This window comes from Spodoptera frugiperda, chromosome 6 (assembly GCF_023101765.2).
Source record: "Spodoptera frugiperda isolate SF20-4 chromosome 6, AGI-APGP_CSIRO_Sfru_2.0, whole genome shotgun sequence".
In the NCBI taxonomy this organism is placed as follows: Eukaryota; Metazoa; Arthropoda; class Insecta; order Lepidoptera; family Noctuidae; genus Spodoptera; species Spodoptera frugiperda.
This window is the reverse complement of record NC_064217.1, coordinates 9,720,408-9,737,223: the sequence shown is the minus strand read 5'-3', so window position 1 is coordinate 9,737,223 and position 16,816 is coordinate 9,720,408. Positions and strand designations below refer to the sequence as shown.

Here is a 16,816-nt window from a genome sequence, read left to right as displayed (position 1 = left end):
CCTTCAGGAACTAGCAGACGAGAGCTGTAAATATGGAAGGCGACAAAAGCTAGTTTGAAGACAGGTGCCGTCGGAAATTCTAAACTTTACCATCAGGTTAAAAGATAGCTCATTTGCCCCTTATTCCATAAAAAAGTTACGATCGAGTTACTAGTTCTTTCTAAAATTGGACCATAAGTAGGTATATAGCAAATAGCTTCTCATGTACCTATTCTTTATATTACTGACGGATAAATTCTATTTCGACGTTTCAATAGTGCCTGTATAATATGGATCAAATAAAACATGTTTTGAATGTGATACATTCTCATAAGAAATTACTAAGATTGTTTCCAACAATTTGTAGCTTAGCAGAGACACAATCGTTATTTAATATTTCAGTAATTTCAAGTAGTTACATAAAGCAGCCGAGCAAGTACCTGCCGACGCACCGTCAGCTCTGACACAGGCATTGGTTAATCGAGTCTTTCTTAATTAACAACGAAATACGATTGTAATTATTGTAAACAAGGCGCCTTCTAGTTCAAGCTCGAATTTATTCATAGACTCCTTGTTTTGATCGTAGTAGAAGTAGATACATTATATCTGGGTACCTTTAAATGGGTCGCAAGGAATATAGGTTACTGGAGCACATTGACTTCCCTTGACCCAGTGTCCAGTAGTGGCGTCTTAGCAGTATCAATCAGCTGATAACAATGGTCAATTAAAAGCCTGACCATTATCAGGCTTTTAATGTGCTTCCTACCATAATAAAATAGCCTACAATAATAATATAATTACTGCTAGCAAAGGTTTCTCAAATGAAATGGAAAATGTTCAATAACTAAATGATAAGTCGTAACAATAACAGTTTCAATAACTTTTATTTGTCGATAGATTTGGCTAATAAAAATACTATTTTGACATAATTTCCGGACTGCACGATTGGCACAGTGGCTACGCAACCGTCTACTTGTAACGTGTCGAGGGGTTCGATTTCTGCACAAAACTATTCTTTATGCGATCCACAAATTGTTTTTTCGGAGGCTGATGTAAGTGTAAGTGAAATGTATGTATGATTGTAAAACGAACCTATGATACGGCAGTAAATACTAGTGGAAACTAGCTGAAAGTTAAGCAAGTTTTAATTTAAAGTTTTGGCGTGATCGAGATATCTCAAACGTGTGCACTTGTTGTGGTATCTATGTGCCTGTACCTCACTGTACTCATGTACTGCCCTCCACCACCACGGCACCAGTAGGTAGACCGCGCACCGTCTCATTGACCCAGTACCAGCAATAATTAGCGGGGCTGACCGCAATCGCCATTATATTGACATTCACTTTTTCATGTGGTTTTTGTCATATTAATTGAGTTTGTTTATCACGACTGTCGTAATACAATAATGTGTTGTAAGTCACCTTTCCTAGCCGAGCCGCACCAATCTCCATCCACTGCCAGAGCCGAATGGCGAAACAATTAAAGTTATTTCAATTATTTCACTATATCACATTATATTTTCTAGAAACTTAAGCATTGTTCTACAAATGATACAGAATGTCTAATACACCTGCAAACACTAAACCTTCCTAGATATTAACAAATGGAACGTGATGCTCGGTTTGTTTGCACATACTTGTATGGCACCGACCTCATGTGGGTCCCGTGAAGGGTTACGTCTGACTGTGGCCACTGGCTGCCGATGATAATTACCTATTTATATTTTTTCGTTCAGTCGTTAAACTATTTAATGTTCCGCTTCGACAAGAGCGCAACAGTATAATGGAGAGCTCGGTTAAAGAAAATAAATAATTAAAACGCAACGCAGACTGAAACTGCGCATTGTGCAAGCGTCAATCTGATGGATTAAGGGATTCGAATACTTGCAAGTAAAGAGTAGCATCTTAAGGACTGGTCGGGGAGCGAGCACGTCGAGTGTTACTTCCAGATATTGTTGTTATTAATGAATATATGAGTCAGACGCTCAGCACAAGGTGTGGCCAGTCACCCGTGACGGAGCTTGAGCAAGTCTCGGTGAGACAAAACCGCGCGCGGCGCCCTCCCGCGCGACACTCACACACCCGCCATGCGCCGCGCGCCACCGCTGCTGCTGCTGCTGCTGGCGACAGCCGCCGCCGGCGAGCCGCCGCAAGTCGTCGCCAACGAGTCCATCGACACGCTCATCAGTAATGACACCATCGTCGTCGACAACCACAACGGCACGCTGGTGCTGCGCGACGTCAACGGCACCGAGATCGAGCTGGACGGCGCGCCCGAGGAAGTAGTGCGGAAGAAACGGACCTTCGGCGATATAGTGTTCAGAGGCTTAGCTGACGTGCTCGGCTACAGTGTGCAGAGGAAGCCTCCTCAAGCTGAGTTCCCGCCTCCTCTTGCACCAGTCCCCGGGATTGACACTCCATTGGCTGGACCGGCACCTGCCCCTGCCCCAGCCCCCGCCCCTGCAGCACCCCCGTGTGGGCAGCCCCGCGCAGCTGGACCACCACCCTGCAGGGCTGTAAAGCCGCCCCCGCCACCACCTCCTCCACCCCAACCTAAAGCAGTGCCCCCGTGCCCAAAACCCCGAGCTGCGCCGCGACCCAAACCCAAGCCGACCCCACCACCCCCGCCGCCACCGCCACCACCGTGTGCTCAACCGCGCGCTAACCCGACCACACCCGCGCCTTGCGCTCCGCCGCCGCCTCCGCCACCACCACCCAAACAAGCCGACAACCTCGAGAGGATCACCTCAAACCTTAGATTAAACTTCAACTTTAACCGAAGTCCCGCCACTCCAGCTACACAGGCCCCTGCACCTGCCGCCGCGGAGGCAGTTCAAAACGAAGCTGAAGCCCAAGTAGCCACTCCGGCCCAAGCATCCAATCAGGCCCAAGACAGTCAGGAACAATTCGTGCCGATCCCTATTGCACCTCGTGCGGCCAAACTACCACAAACCGAGCCGCGCCAGCCGCGCGTATACGTCGATGCGTTTGTTGTAAGAAACGGAGTGGCGCGCCGAGTTAATACAGTTGACGCGAAACAGCTCGATCCGCAGCGAGCTAACGCTAACGCTAACTTCGAGGACGACTACCTCGCGTACGACGAGGAGGTCGCTCGACAGGCGCTGGAGGACGACGACGACTACGAAGACGTGCAGGAGTCCCGCGACCGCGAAGCAGCAGTGCGTCAGTTTGGTAACGCCGTGGACCAGTTTTGGCAAAATAAAAGGCAGCAGAGAAAGCCAATTCAGCAGAAGGCTCAGAAACTCCCCGCCAATCATTATCAAAACGTTCATTTCGGAGACAGAGATCTAGGCGATCAAATCCGCCGCCATGACCGCGACGAGTCTCATCAGAGTCTGCAGCGCGAACGTCCTCGTGCCAATAGGATCCCGCTGCCTTTGCCGGAAGCAGAGGATGACTCCGAGGTCACCACCACGACAGAAGATCCCAAAAAACCTCTGAAACCGCGCGTGTTGCCGCCGACCGAGCACAACCCGAATCAAATCGATACGGTCACGGTACGAGTTCCGCCGATATACCGTGAGAAACGACCGAGAAAGTTGCATCGTGAGCGACCGGAGCAACCTGACAGGGACGAGGAGGAATACGACCAACCGAGGTACGAACAACCGAGGTACGAGCAACCGCGGGAATTCAGCAGCAGGGAGCAGCAGGAGTACGAGCAGCAGACCGAGCAGCACGGCGAGCAGCACGGCGAGCAGGACACGGACGGCGACGACAGCTCGCTGGCGCCGCGCACCGAGCGCCCCGCCAAGCGCAAGCGGCGCCGCAAGCAGAGCCGCAAGACGCGCTCTACGCACGAGCACTACACGGCCGGAGATTACGACTACTACGGTAACAAGGTACCAGTCTCGAAAGAAGAGAAGTTTTATATGGAGCTAACGGTACCGCCGCCGACCCTCGACTCAGATGTAGCAAGACACGAGAAGCCTGTCGACAGCGGATATTTCCTGGAAGATCATGAAAGGATACGAGAAGATCCAAGCCACAGGATCCGCGACGACGACAGGAGTAATGAGTCAGGCGACTCGGAACGAGCTGACGAAAAGGAGCGAGCTGGCGACGAGGAGCGGAGTGCGGAGGACAAGGAGCGCTCCGTGGAGGACAAGGAGCGGGCGGGCGAGGAGGACCGCGCGGACGAGCGCGAGCGCACCGACAAGCTGAGCCCCAACGCGCGCGTGCGCGAGACTGGCTACCAGAGCAACTACGTGCGCGCCACCAACGTGCAGGTGGACAACCCGCGGCCCGCCTTCGCCGCCGTCTCCAGCCAGCAGCAGCCGACCACGGCGTGACCCGCCACACACACGCCATAATCGTAGTAATTATTTATTGGACTCGTAATCAATGCCGACATTACACATGACGTAATCAGAGCGCATTGCATGTGGTGTGTGTCGAATGTGTGTCTGAGACGATGCTTCCTGGCCGAGGCCGAGGAGCGCCTGCCTGTGATTGTAGTTGTAATTTGTATCTATATGTTGCATATCGATAGTCTTATTATTTTTATACTTAGCTTTAGCGAATTGTAATAAGTTTCTAAATAAACTGTTTCTAAATAATCGATTTCATTACTGAGAGACCGAGTCGAATCATTGTTGGGGCGTGAAATCGCCGGGTCGGGGACCGTCCGTAAGTGGGTGAAGGTCCCGGTGCGACGCCGACTAGAAAATGAGTTGAAAAGGCCGTTACAAGCGAAGTGCAATGACCTAATTGATTTTCGTAAAGCTGCAAGTGTTGGAGAGTTGCAAGCGACATTGCACCGCGCGCCGTGCGCCCGCGCCGCCGCCGCCGCCCCTTCCCAGGCATTTACATCGTAACACTTACGTCACGCGGCGCGGGCGCACCAACTGCTAATAAAACGGACCACACGCACCGGGGAAATGATATTTGGTGGAGCAATTACATTTAATTTCTAATCACTTACCTAATGAGTTACTTATTACTGGCAGCGTTCCATTGCCAAACCTTTCCTGAGACCTCTCATAACCATCGAATAAAGTAAAGCATGCATAATGCCGCCGGGTCTATGAGCACGTACCTACAGTGTCGCGGCGGCGCGGCCTTGACCGCCACTTTTTTCACAGGTTTCACTAAACCACATGATTCTTACGGTTTACTGAATTATACCTAACTGTAGGTTAAACACATTAATACATTACTTATTGTTTATTTTGTTTAAATTAAACTTCGAAATACATAAATCTTTGGTATCTGGGAAATATAAATTAAGCCTTTGTACGGTCGATGTCATTGCTTTGGTTTCTTCAGTCCCACGTTATAGTTCAGCTGCGGGCTCCAGCAGTGTGGAGTGTGCCTCCGGTGTGCTCGTCTGCACTACATGCTGCAAGAAACATACGCCCAATTAACATACAGGCCACTGCAGCACTATACTAGAAACTAGTGAATTAATGTTGCATACAATATGCCATTCAGTAGCTGAGAGCATCCACATTGTACTTGTAGCGTTAGAGTAACAACAACTCGACAAGATAATTGAAAATGCGGACAGAGAGATGGGATTAGCGAGGGCTCAATTTGAGAGGAATGCCATGGACCCCTTAGAAATACTGAGGAATCTGTTCAATAAGTTCCACAAGTTATCTGTACCAGTGCAATCAGGCAAGTCCTATCAGTCAGTGTCTGTTAGATGGTGACATCTATGAGACAATCGGGTGAACTAATCGTTACTGGTGACTCTATAATTCGAAACGTTAGTTTGTTCGCTCCTATTTATAATGTTTCAGGCGCAATATTGATAGGCCGTGTGATTTAAAGTAATCTTATTACATCCATAGTGAGGTCATACTTGTGCGTGTTGCTTCCTCACGTGCTTGTTCAGGGACTGCTTGTGGTGGTACCGCGCGGCGCACAGCGTGCAGGCGTGCGCGGGCGCCGCGCTGCCGCCGCGGTGTACGCGCGCGTGCCGCTGCAGCGCGCTCGCCGACGGGAACCGCCGCCCGCACCCCGCACGCGGGCACACGCAGCGCGCCCCCGCCTGCGCCCCCGCCCCCGAGTGTCGCGCTACATGCGCCGCCAGCTTGTTCGTACGGAACTGCTTGCCGCAAACCGGACAGATGTACGGCAACGCACCTAATGAAGACGCAGACACACAATTATACTGAGTAACTTGATTTGGAAGATCATCTTGATACAGTATACCTTTGCTTTGTTATTGTTATTCTGTTATTATAAGCTCTTTACTTGATACTATTCACAGAGACATCTATAGGCAGGCAAATACTGCGTGAGTACCAAGGTACAACCTGTATGAATCCTTATATGGTTCTGCAGCGTATTCTTGCTGGAGAACTTCTTGCCACAGTCGTTGCACTCGAAGGGTCTCTCGCCTGGAATGTAAGAGTAATATCAGTTACACAGGGAATTTGAATTGCTATTAACATTGCTAGGTAACATAATTATGAGGTTTGGATATGGTACCGGTGTGTGTGCGGAGGTGCACCCTGAGGTTGGTGGTGGAGGTGTAGGCGCGCCCGCAGCCGGGCACGGGGCAGGCGCGGGGCGCGCGGGGGGCGCAGTGCGCCGCCGCCAGCCAGCGCGACACCACGCCCGCGCCGCACACCGCGCACCACCACTCGCGGGACTCACCATGCCGCTTCCTAATACAGGAACATAACATGGACATCATTATTTGTATGATAGGCTCTACAGCCAGTTCATGGAATGCCAATAACTTATTTATACAGCATGTATGAGCTACAAAACTACTGTTTTATTAGCAATCTCAGAAAGTCGAACTGCAATCTTCTCCCCTTAGTTATTTTAGTTCTAAGTAATAACTACACTCGCGAGCAACCAAATCGACTCAACCTACATGTGTGCATTCGTAGATGTTTTCTTAAAAAATACTGAATTGTTTTTAAAAACCGATATACCATTAGAAAGCTTATAACTTCAGCTTTATATTGGTACCATTATTACAAAAATTGTATCAGCACTTTTTAAAATATTTAACTTAATTCAGCGGACAAGAGTATTTGCTCACTACGACACCAACAAGTTATAACACAAACTACCCCTATAAAACCTCCACATCAAGGTTAACTTTATCTGCAGCTTATCGAAAGTTGATCATACACATCTCCGCAAAAACGCTTCATTTTATTTCCAAAAATTATGGATACGACACCAGAAGAAGCCGCTCAACTCGTTGCTCTACTGGAACAAGGACTTAGTCAGCGAAGAGTTGCTGCTCCGCTGAGTTTGAGCCAATCTGCAGTATCAATAGTGTACAGAAGGTATCAAGATACTGGTGCCTTCAATCGAAGACCAAGAATAAGCCGCCACCGGTCCACCTCGGAGAGAGACGACAGTTTTATTATTTCAACTTCACTACGAAATCGTCACTTGACCGGTGTCGATGTTCAACAGGAACTCAGAAGAGTTCGAGGAGTGGCTGTCAGCGAGTGGACAGTACGAGGACGGTTGGAGGAAGCCAACCTCACCCCTAAACGGCCTGCCACAGGCCCGAAATTGACGACCCGCCATCGGCAAGCGCGCCTTCAATTTGCCCGAGAACAACTCGATTGGTTGACAACTCGAGTTGAGAAGGACAACTCGAGTTGGTGTCGTAGTGAGCAAATACTCTTGTCCGCTGAATTAAGTTAAATATTTTAAAAAATGCTGATACAATTTTTGTAATAATGGTACCAATATGAAGCTGAAGTTGTAAGCTTTCTAATGGTATATCGGTTTTTAAAAACAATTCAGTATTTTTTTAAGAAAACATCTACGAATGCACACATGTAGGTTGAGTCGATTTGGTTGCTCGCGAGTGTAGTTCATTCTGACAAAAAATAAAACTAAATACTAATCAAGTACAACTACATCATCAGTCTATGTAGGTGGCGCCTGCAGATGGTCTGAATACACAAATAACTATTGGCTCCTCAATCCCTAACACCTCACACAACACACACACACACACAGACACGGATACAAGTATCATACCAAACACATTGGCATTTAATGGCACTTTCACATCAGCTGTTGAATCATACATTCCTTAATACTGCTGTGTTGTTGACAAACTCATCATATTTGTGTAACATTAATGGCTTACCACCATACATACACCACACTACAACATGCATACTAATTATATTGTAGGAAAAGGAAACATTTAATGCTTCTAGCATTCGCAACTTGGATATGATATGCCGATGCATACAGTTATTATTAGGTAATGTAATTATTAAAATTAAGTGAAGAATTTCTATATGTCACAATAATTCCTAAGCCTAAAATAGACCTCCGCTAATAATAAACATGTAACAATAACACACATTGTCCTTGGCAGTGTATTGGCAGGTACAATGTCAAGCCCGGTCAGTTATTAAATAATTCTATATGAGTGCCACATTTCTACAACCTGCCCAGCATTACAAACAGTTATGTTTTAGAATATTTCATAGTATAACTTATAACTCATAGTTTCATTGATGTGCAGGTACAAGGACAAAATGTGCGGCAAACCGGATAGTACTACCTTAGTAGACTACCTCAATATAATTACCTTAATGTAGTTAATGAACACAAATATAAAACTAAACAGTATTTAGGTATTTCTGGAATGTGTTATTACTAATACTACACAAACCTACAAAACAAGCCTACTATTACTACACTTAAACATTACACTCACACACAGCAAGCAATACTTACAAATGCAGCTTAAAATTGAATTTCCTATTGAACACTTTCTGGCACTTGGGGCAGGTGTACGTGGTGGGCGGGCTCCAGTGCGGGCAGCGGCGCCGGGACCCGCACTGCGCACACCGAGGCTCCTCCAACAACAACTCCTCACTGTCCACTTCTTGTCTACCAACAGATTCACTCTCCTCCTGACTATACTCCACCACTCTACTGTCGCAATGTACAGCATTATTGTCCTTCGAACTATCCTCCAAGTACTCTGCCAACACTCGGTTTGATTTCTCACATTTCTCTAAAAAATTGACCGTGGTCTCCAACTCCGCCAGGCAGTCACAACAGATGCAAGACGGCCCCGCATCGTGGAGATCAGCTTTAACACCAATTTTATTCAATTTCTCACTCGGAGATATACCTTTACGTTTGCGAAATAACGAGTACACTGTATCTTGCTTTTGAAAACAAATTCTGCACAAAGTTTCATCACTAAACTTATCCATAATGAACCAATTCAAGGATTCAATTCAATATAACCTTGATGTAGAACTATTGCAGATAGCTATTAATTAAGATTTCGGTTCGGTTTGCTTACAATAACTATTTGTTTACTTCTTCAAGATGCTTGCGGTAGCGGACTTGGATGCTCAACAATCAGCTGTTTTTGACAACTCTTTGACAGTTGATTTGACACATTTTGACATTTTTGCGTTTTGTTCAGAAAACGTAGTACTATGTATTTGTATTATTGCATTTAAATGTTTATTTGAGTATCCAGTATTTGTAAATCTAGAACAAATAGGTAATTTTTTACCATAAATAACGAAATCCGAAAATATTTTTGCTTGTGAAGAAACAACGACGCAAAGGAAATCGTTCAGGAACCAAGTAGGTAATATAACATTTTTAAACTTTACCGTGATACAGTGGTTTAAGCAAAATGGCTATAAATCGGGCATGGTTATTTTCCGAGCCGTGCATAAATATTTAATTGACTATTTGGATTAATCACATTACTTGACTAAAAATTATCAAATTCAAAATACTGGTACAGTCAGTAGACTAATAGTTTTATTGTTACATATAACAGGATCGATGCAACCACAATTCAAGGCAAGAAATCGAAAGAAGAATGTCGAAACTGCTGACCTAATAGAAATCGTAATGTTAATACTAAGTTCTAAAATAAAAAACCTCATATACTAAGCTAACTGGCTAATACAAATGACATAGGTAGGTAGGTCAAGAATTGAAAAGCAGACAGCTGTTAGCTAACTTTGACTTAAAATTCCATAAACACTAGAACTGTATTCGGATCGTGTGGGTAAAACTGCCACAGCTACGTGATGCGCATTTCTAAATATTGGGAAGAAGTTACAATCAAATTGTGTTCGCATCGGATAATCAACATTCCTAAATAAAAGATCAACAGAAGGTTTACATTAATTAACTACTTTAGTCTATGGCTTCGACATGTGTGCCAACTCTATGTAGCTATCACATAAACCTGCTCCGGAATAATTGGCGTAATGTTACACTACGTAACCTAGTAAACAGCATATTGCATAGGTATGACATACTAATCTTCTCAGTTTAATAGAATCACAATACACAATATTTTCCTTTTTTTAATAAGACACATTATTTAAAAAAGCACTTTACTGTCTTATTGATCTTCTGTATCTATCGTTATGGTGGCACACATGGCATAAAGTTACGCAATCGTGCATTCGTCGTTATACTGTGGCGGTGGCGGCTACGTCGAGTGATCTGCGCGTGCGACGGTGAGAGCCAAGGAAAGTGATCGCAGTACATTTGGTAACCGCTGGGCGTGTGCCCGCATATTGATTTCCCACCATACAGGGACGGATTGACCGGCAAGCCAACTTGTGGTGCATGCTGATAATCATAAAATACTATTTTCCTCGGATAAACGTATAGTAACTTTATTTAAAACGCTTATTATAATAAATGTTTAAGTTCTACTGAACTGAACCTAATTCCAAACTCTACGCTATTGGTCAAAAAATAAAATCTACACCGTGTTACTTCGTATGTACCATATACTATCCTGTAGGATATCATATCGTCTCGTCTAGTTATGTAATACAAGACGTGTAAGAAGATATTAAATTTACATGAGGATGGATTGCCAAAGCTTCAGTTACTTCACTTGAATAATGTTTCCATAGCTAAAGATTAAGAACGATTATATTCTTGTTTAAACCGAACCAGTTCGTCCCTGTACAGTATGGTACAATTTTCTCTCGATTACGTTCCTTGATCAATTGAAATGCGCGTACGCACACTTGTTACACAGGAATGACGGCAGCCACCTACGTGCTGCCTAAATCGTAGACATCATTTGCTAAATTCAACTCTATGTGCCAGTCATAGGATTCAAAATCATGGAATTGTAAATCGGAAGGAGAATTTAGTTGCATTTGTTTAGGAACGATCGAAAGCATAATCGCGTAAGGACGAAGTTCGCAGCAGGCACGTCCGGCTGGCCAGTGAAACCTGCACGCCGGCTACATACTAATTCGATATGTTTTAAGTTATAAGTATAGGTGGAAGAGTCCGGCGACAATCGGTTTGTGAGTGTTTGTCGCGCCGGTCGGGCGACTGTGTCAACATGAGACTTACAATCGTAAGTATAGCAGTGTGGGAGCCGCCAGCTCCGGAACCGAGTGCAGTATTGTGACAGTGACAGTGAGCGTGTTCAGTGCGGACCATAATTAACATGGTGCGTGGTGTCTTTCAGATCGCGTTGGTGGTGTGCGCGTGCGTGTGCCTGTCCGCGGCAGATGTAGTGCATCTGAAGGCTGCCAAGGCGAAGCTAATAGGACGGCTAGCGAAGGCCAAACACCACAAACGAGGAGTCCTGACGGCGGTGCCACCCTTCAAGCTAGGCTACGACATTCCCGTAGTGACACACTCTGTCGTCAAGCCACTAGTAGTCTCCTACCCTCCCGCAGCCGCTGTGGCCGCTGTAAAGGTCCCTCTCGCTCATCCATTGTCCACTCGGTATCCTGTGCCAGTTGGACATAAAGTACCTGTACCTCACCCACATTATGGTCTTAAATTCCCTCATCATCAAACAAAAACAGTGTTGTTGCCAAAGCCAGACCATCATTTCCATCACCACCATCATCATGTTGCCCCTAAACCAGTGGTGCCAGTAGTCCCAGTGGCCCCTGTACCTGCTACTCCTGTGATACCAGTAGGCCAACCTACAGCCACAGTGATCCGCCCTGAACCAGCGCCTTCTCCTCCAGTGCTACTACATCAAGCTCCTCTCCCACCACCTGCCCCCTTGCCTGCTCCGGCCCCTGTCTTTCCAGCTGCGGCCCCAGTTCACACTCATCTATTTCCACAGGAACACCTAAGACCTGCTGTGCCAGCCACACCTCTTCTGGCTCAACCTCCTTACGCACCACTTTTACCATATGCAAGTCAATTCCCTTACGTTTTACGACCTGGTAATGCAGTTCAGACTTCTTTCTTCGCGACATACCCAAGGTTTCCATTACTAAACTATCAAGCCCCCGTGTTCCCGTTACCGCAAGCTGGCCCTGCTGTCAACCAGGTATTGTATGAGCGTCCTCAAGTTCCTCACTTCCACGTAGCTCCACAAGGAGCTCCTCAAGAAGGCGTAGTATTCGAGCAGCCCGGCGCTCACGTGCAACCGACATTCTTACAAGCTCACGGAGGAATTCCACAGCACGGTGTACACCTGCAACCTGCTACTCCAACTTTACATTTGCAGCCAGCTCAACCAGGAGTACACCTGACACCTGAACTGCACGTACACCCAGGCCAGCAGGAAGTTCACGTGCACTCAGCTCAGCCTGAAGTTCATTTAGCGCCAGGCCAACCGACATTCCAACTGCAACCCGGTCAACCAGAAGTTCACTTACACCAAGGCCAACCAGAAGTGCACCTTCATCAAGGTCAACCAGATGTCCACCTGCACCAAGGTCAGCCAGAAGTTCACCTCCACCAAGGACAGCCAGAAGTTCATCTTCATCAAGGTCAACCAGAAGTACATTTGCAACCTGGAGTGCTACAGGCCGCTCAACCAGGTATTCTGCCCACTCAGCCAACTCTGAACCTTCAACCCACTCTTGACCAAGATGGTTGGCATCCAGTACAAGCTCAACCTCATGACATTAACTCAGGTCAGGCGGGAGGTCAATTTGGCCAAGATGGTCAATTTCACCAAGACGGCCAATTCAGCCAAGACGGTCAATTCGCACAAGCAGGCAATTTTGGACATGATGGTCAATTTGGCCAAGGTGCTCACTTCGGTCAAGAAGGTCAATTTGGACAAGATGGTCACCACCAGTTCTCTCAAGAGCCAGGCACGCAAGTTTACGAGCAGCACACTGGGGACCAGCAGTACCACGACTACCAAAACCAGCTACAGCACCACATCCAGCAGCAGCTGGAGCAGGCGCAGTACGAACAGAATCATCGACCCGCCCAGGAGTACGGAGCTCCACAGTTTGGACAGGAGGGGTTTGCTCAGGGCGGACAGCAAGGACAACACTTTGGACAACAAGATTACAGCCAGCACGAGCAGAACTACGCGCAGCAGGGGCACGACTACAGCCAACAAGGACAGAACTTTGGACAGGATTTTAGTCAACAAGGCCAAAATTTTGGTCAGGATTTTAGCCAACAGCAGCCAGCCACGGAGTACGGCGTGCCGCAGGGAGCTGAGGGCCGCAGCAGCGGGGAGGGTGAGGAGGAGCCGCAGTTCCACAACCACATCCCGCTGATGCTGCAGCCGCCGCTCGACCGCCCGCTCGAACACTTCCGATAGAGTGGCGCGGCCACTCCGCCTCAGCATTTACTATTACCTCGACTAGTGACGGCTGGTGCGCTCTGCTGACTGCTTGCCCCGCATTACAACGACGACAAACAGTTTATACGACTCGAACCGATTGATGCAAGATAGTGTTTTCTGCAGAGTTTATCGTAACACACAGTGAAGACATTACAATACGACTTGTTGTACAGAGATAGTAACGTACAAGTAAGGAGTCAGTAGCGGCGCGGAGACCGGCGCGGGTCCACCCTGTACATATGTATAGTTATATGTTCATGTATTGCCTAATAACATTAGACGCTTTAAGTTATTAACATAGCTGTAAGAGAGTTTTATTTATTTTTTTTACAAAATAAAATGTTTTTTTTATAATTTTCGTTGTTTGCATTTACCTCTTACCTAGATTCGCACTTACTTCAAATAATCGCCATCAAGGAATGGAAGAGGTCCACAATAATGACATATACATGTAAGGACATGTAGTTGTAGTCTCCTGCCAAATAGTGCAACATTGTGAAATCAATATACTTAACAGTGGAATGTCCAGTTTATTTAGCAATATATCTCAGTGGCTGGTGACATGTTGAATAAATGACTAATCATAGGTTAGACTGCGGACCCGGGCCGCACGTGTGCCGTGTACCACAGGACATGCGCACGCGCAGGTCCTGCACACATGTACTGTATACGTCGCAGGTGGCTGCCACAGCTGCATAATTACATTTAGCCAAATTATAACTAAATTTATTACTTGGGGTACAAGTGTATATGAGACCTACTCGTACTGAGCATTACCTACAGATCTAACAAATATTCTACAATTTAACCTATGTCAGTTTGTCAGTACAGTCTTCTGTAAAACGTTAATAAATTATTGACTTAATCTGATTTTCCTCATATGTGGGCAACTTAGTACAACCTAGAGATGATCTCCCATAAACTATATTTTAGCCAGTGATTTAACATACATACATACCTAAGTCCACACATTCATCAAAGGTAAGGCCAGTAACCTGATTTGATTATAAAAATTGACATATTTTTATATACAACCACTTACAATCGGACTCGAGCTAAGTAAGTAGTCCACAGGATACTACCTATGTATACTCTGTATCGAGATTAAAGTCGTGAGCACAGCATTAACACGATCGATGAAATATGGCCAGTGTAGAGTTACAGTACTCAGGGGAGCAGTGTGGTAGTAACACAGTATGTCTGTCTGTACACATATCCTGACAAGTCACACATTAGAACGGAGTGGGCTGAAATATCAACCGTATGTTACTTAACACAAGGCTGAAACTACGCAATTAAGTGTTAGCACATTAGGTATTAAAACTACGGTAAATTAGAGTATTTCATTTAGGCGAATGCTTCTCCTCTAATATCTTCTGATGTATTTCGTTGCGGGATCCAAGGCAGTCATTCATATCCCTGGGACGCACCGGACTCCAGTGTTCCGGTGTTTTCATGGTTGTGTCTACTATAGATCCTGGCTTACAGGAGTTGCAGCGGTAGGGTAGGTTGTGGCGGGCTTGTCCCAATAACAAACGATGCTGACTTTGCTCCGTTATAGCTCTTATCAATTCGTCAATGGATGATGTCTGTGTAATACCTTAGTATTTGTTACTGCAAGTGACGTTACCATACCGAGACACGAGGTTTGCACCAACAGAGCAGTGCTCAATAGTAAGTAGTGCAATACTACGGACTACGGACATATTCGAGCGACGTTTGGTAACCGTATGACCGTATCACTAGCCTGCCTTATATGACTGTTTGTTTACCAGCAAACATTCTTCGCTCCGGAGTTGACTAATACGAGCAAAACCACGCTATATTGAATCATAAGGAGGTAAATAGATATCGTACACACACGGTGCGTGTACTTACAACAAGATACATAAACATTAAGATATTATCGCGTAGTATAGGCAGTCATGTGTATTTTCATTAATTACGGTTAATTCATTCATCAAACGAGTAACGGGCAGACGACTTGGTAAAGGTCGCAGGCAGCTGCTAGATGTAGATAGCTGCCAACAGACTGACGTGGAAGGCATCAGGGTAGGCCGGGATGCTTATGTTGTGCAGAGGACGTCTAATGGCTGATATGATGATGACATAAACAAATACAGCTACTATTGTTACTTGCAGGTGCTTAGTCATATACTCGTAGTATTTGTAGTTTCCTTTTACCTTCAACGAGTTATCCTTTAGATTGTAAAACGAGTACTTAATATCCTTATCACATTATGTTCATGAATTATAGCTAGACGCGTAAAAACCAGCAGAATAGCAGTCCCATTGACAATGGCGTGCAGTAAGAAGCCGAGTTACGTGGCGTTACCCGACAATAGAGGAGCGCTGTACTCGTGAATCAACAGTGAGTTGGCCAATCAATATACCGCCCGAACAATGGACCGCTCTCACGAATGCATTGTGCCCTGTTGTGGGACCTGCCGAACCTATGCCCAGTGCGCGGCGCTAGAGTTCACAGTCACACTATACCTACTACTAATTATGATTGTAAATTAATGCATCTCAGTTAAGTTGCTCTCGTTTCTCGGTGTGTTTTGACGTGGAATTGAAGACTCTAAGTTGAATGACCTCCTCCTGTATAATTTGGTCTATGACTTGGGGTCACCTGTAATCTGATAATTATACTAATGATTACATTTTTTATGATAGTCTGGTTCGTTGGTGGTGAAAGCACGACACTCGTGGAAGGGGGTTTGTTGCAATCAAGATTTAATAATAATTTAAAATTTCTAGATAAATAGACGAATGTATCTAACTATACCTACGTCACTACGCTATAACTTGCTCAATCTCAGTGTTCCAACGGAAATGTATGTACATTCTAGTTATGTATGTGTAAACTTTATGCAGATTAAATGGTAACTCCGGCGTTAATGGTAATGCTACTACTACTTGGTAAAAAACACACCTAAAGCTTAAGGAAATTTTTGGATTTCATTAAAAATGTTTACAGATATGTATGGAATAGGTAGCTATTCCTATGTATGTCTGAATTCAGTATTGTATATTTTACCGATAACCACAGTTCAGCACGTCCACCCACAAGGTGAATAGATGACCTTTGGTCGCAGACAGTGGAGGTTTTTTTTTGGAAAAATTATCCAATGTCTTCTCCCGTCTTGGGCGAGACGAGAGGAATTGTCAGACTCTTACTAACTAAAAATTACCCCGTTCCTACTCCTGCTCTTTGAGCCGGAGCCCCGGCATCCCGATAGGTCTTCCGCAGATCCGTATCGGGCATCAGCCCTACTGGGCCTCATCTGTGTAGTGG

At 45.7% G+C, this 16,816-nt stretch overlaps 3 protein-coding genes across 3 annotated transcripts; 2 read left to right on the top strand and 1 right to left on the bottom strand.

Moving 5' to 3' along the window:
* Positions 1-1,684: 1,684 nt before the first annotated feature.
* Positions 1,685-4,558, top strand: LOC118267908 (apical junction molecule-like). The gene has a single exon (XM_050694218.1). The coding sequence runs from the start codon at positions 2,066-2,068 to the stop codon at positions 4,289-4,291; it is 2,226 nt and encodes a 741-aa protein (XP_050550175.1). The 5' UTR covers positions 1,685-2,065; the 3' UTR covers positions 4,292-4,558.
* Positions 4,559-5,146: 588 nt separating this feature from the next.
* On the bottom strand, positions 5,147-9,329 carry LOC118267907 (zinc finger protein 771-like). The gene is made up of 5 exons (XM_050694222.1): positions 8,682-9,329; positions 6,438-6,616; positions 6,263-6,346; positions 5,806-6,089; positions 5,147-5,340 (listed from the first exon to the last, which is right to left on the bottom strand). Exons 1-5 carry the CDS (start codon positions 9,167-9,169, stop codon positions 5,275-5,277), a joined length of 1,101 nt encoding a protein of 366 aa, XP_050550179.1. The 5' UTR covers positions 9,170-9,329; the 3' UTR covers positions 5,147-5,274.
* Positions 9,330-11,160: 1,831 nt separating this feature from the next.
* Positions 11,161-13,867, top strand: LOC118268000 (histone acetyltransferase p300-like). The gene is made up of 2 exons (XM_050694219.1): positions 11,161-11,316; positions 11,431-13,867. Exons 1-2 carry the CDS (start codon positions 11,302-11,304, stop codon positions 13,492-13,494), a joined length of 2,079 nt encoding a protein of 692 aa, XP_050550176.1. The 5' UTR covers positions 11,161-11,301; the 3' UTR covers positions 13,495-13,867.
* The last annotated feature ends 2,949 nt before the right edge of the window (positions 13,868-16,816 follow it).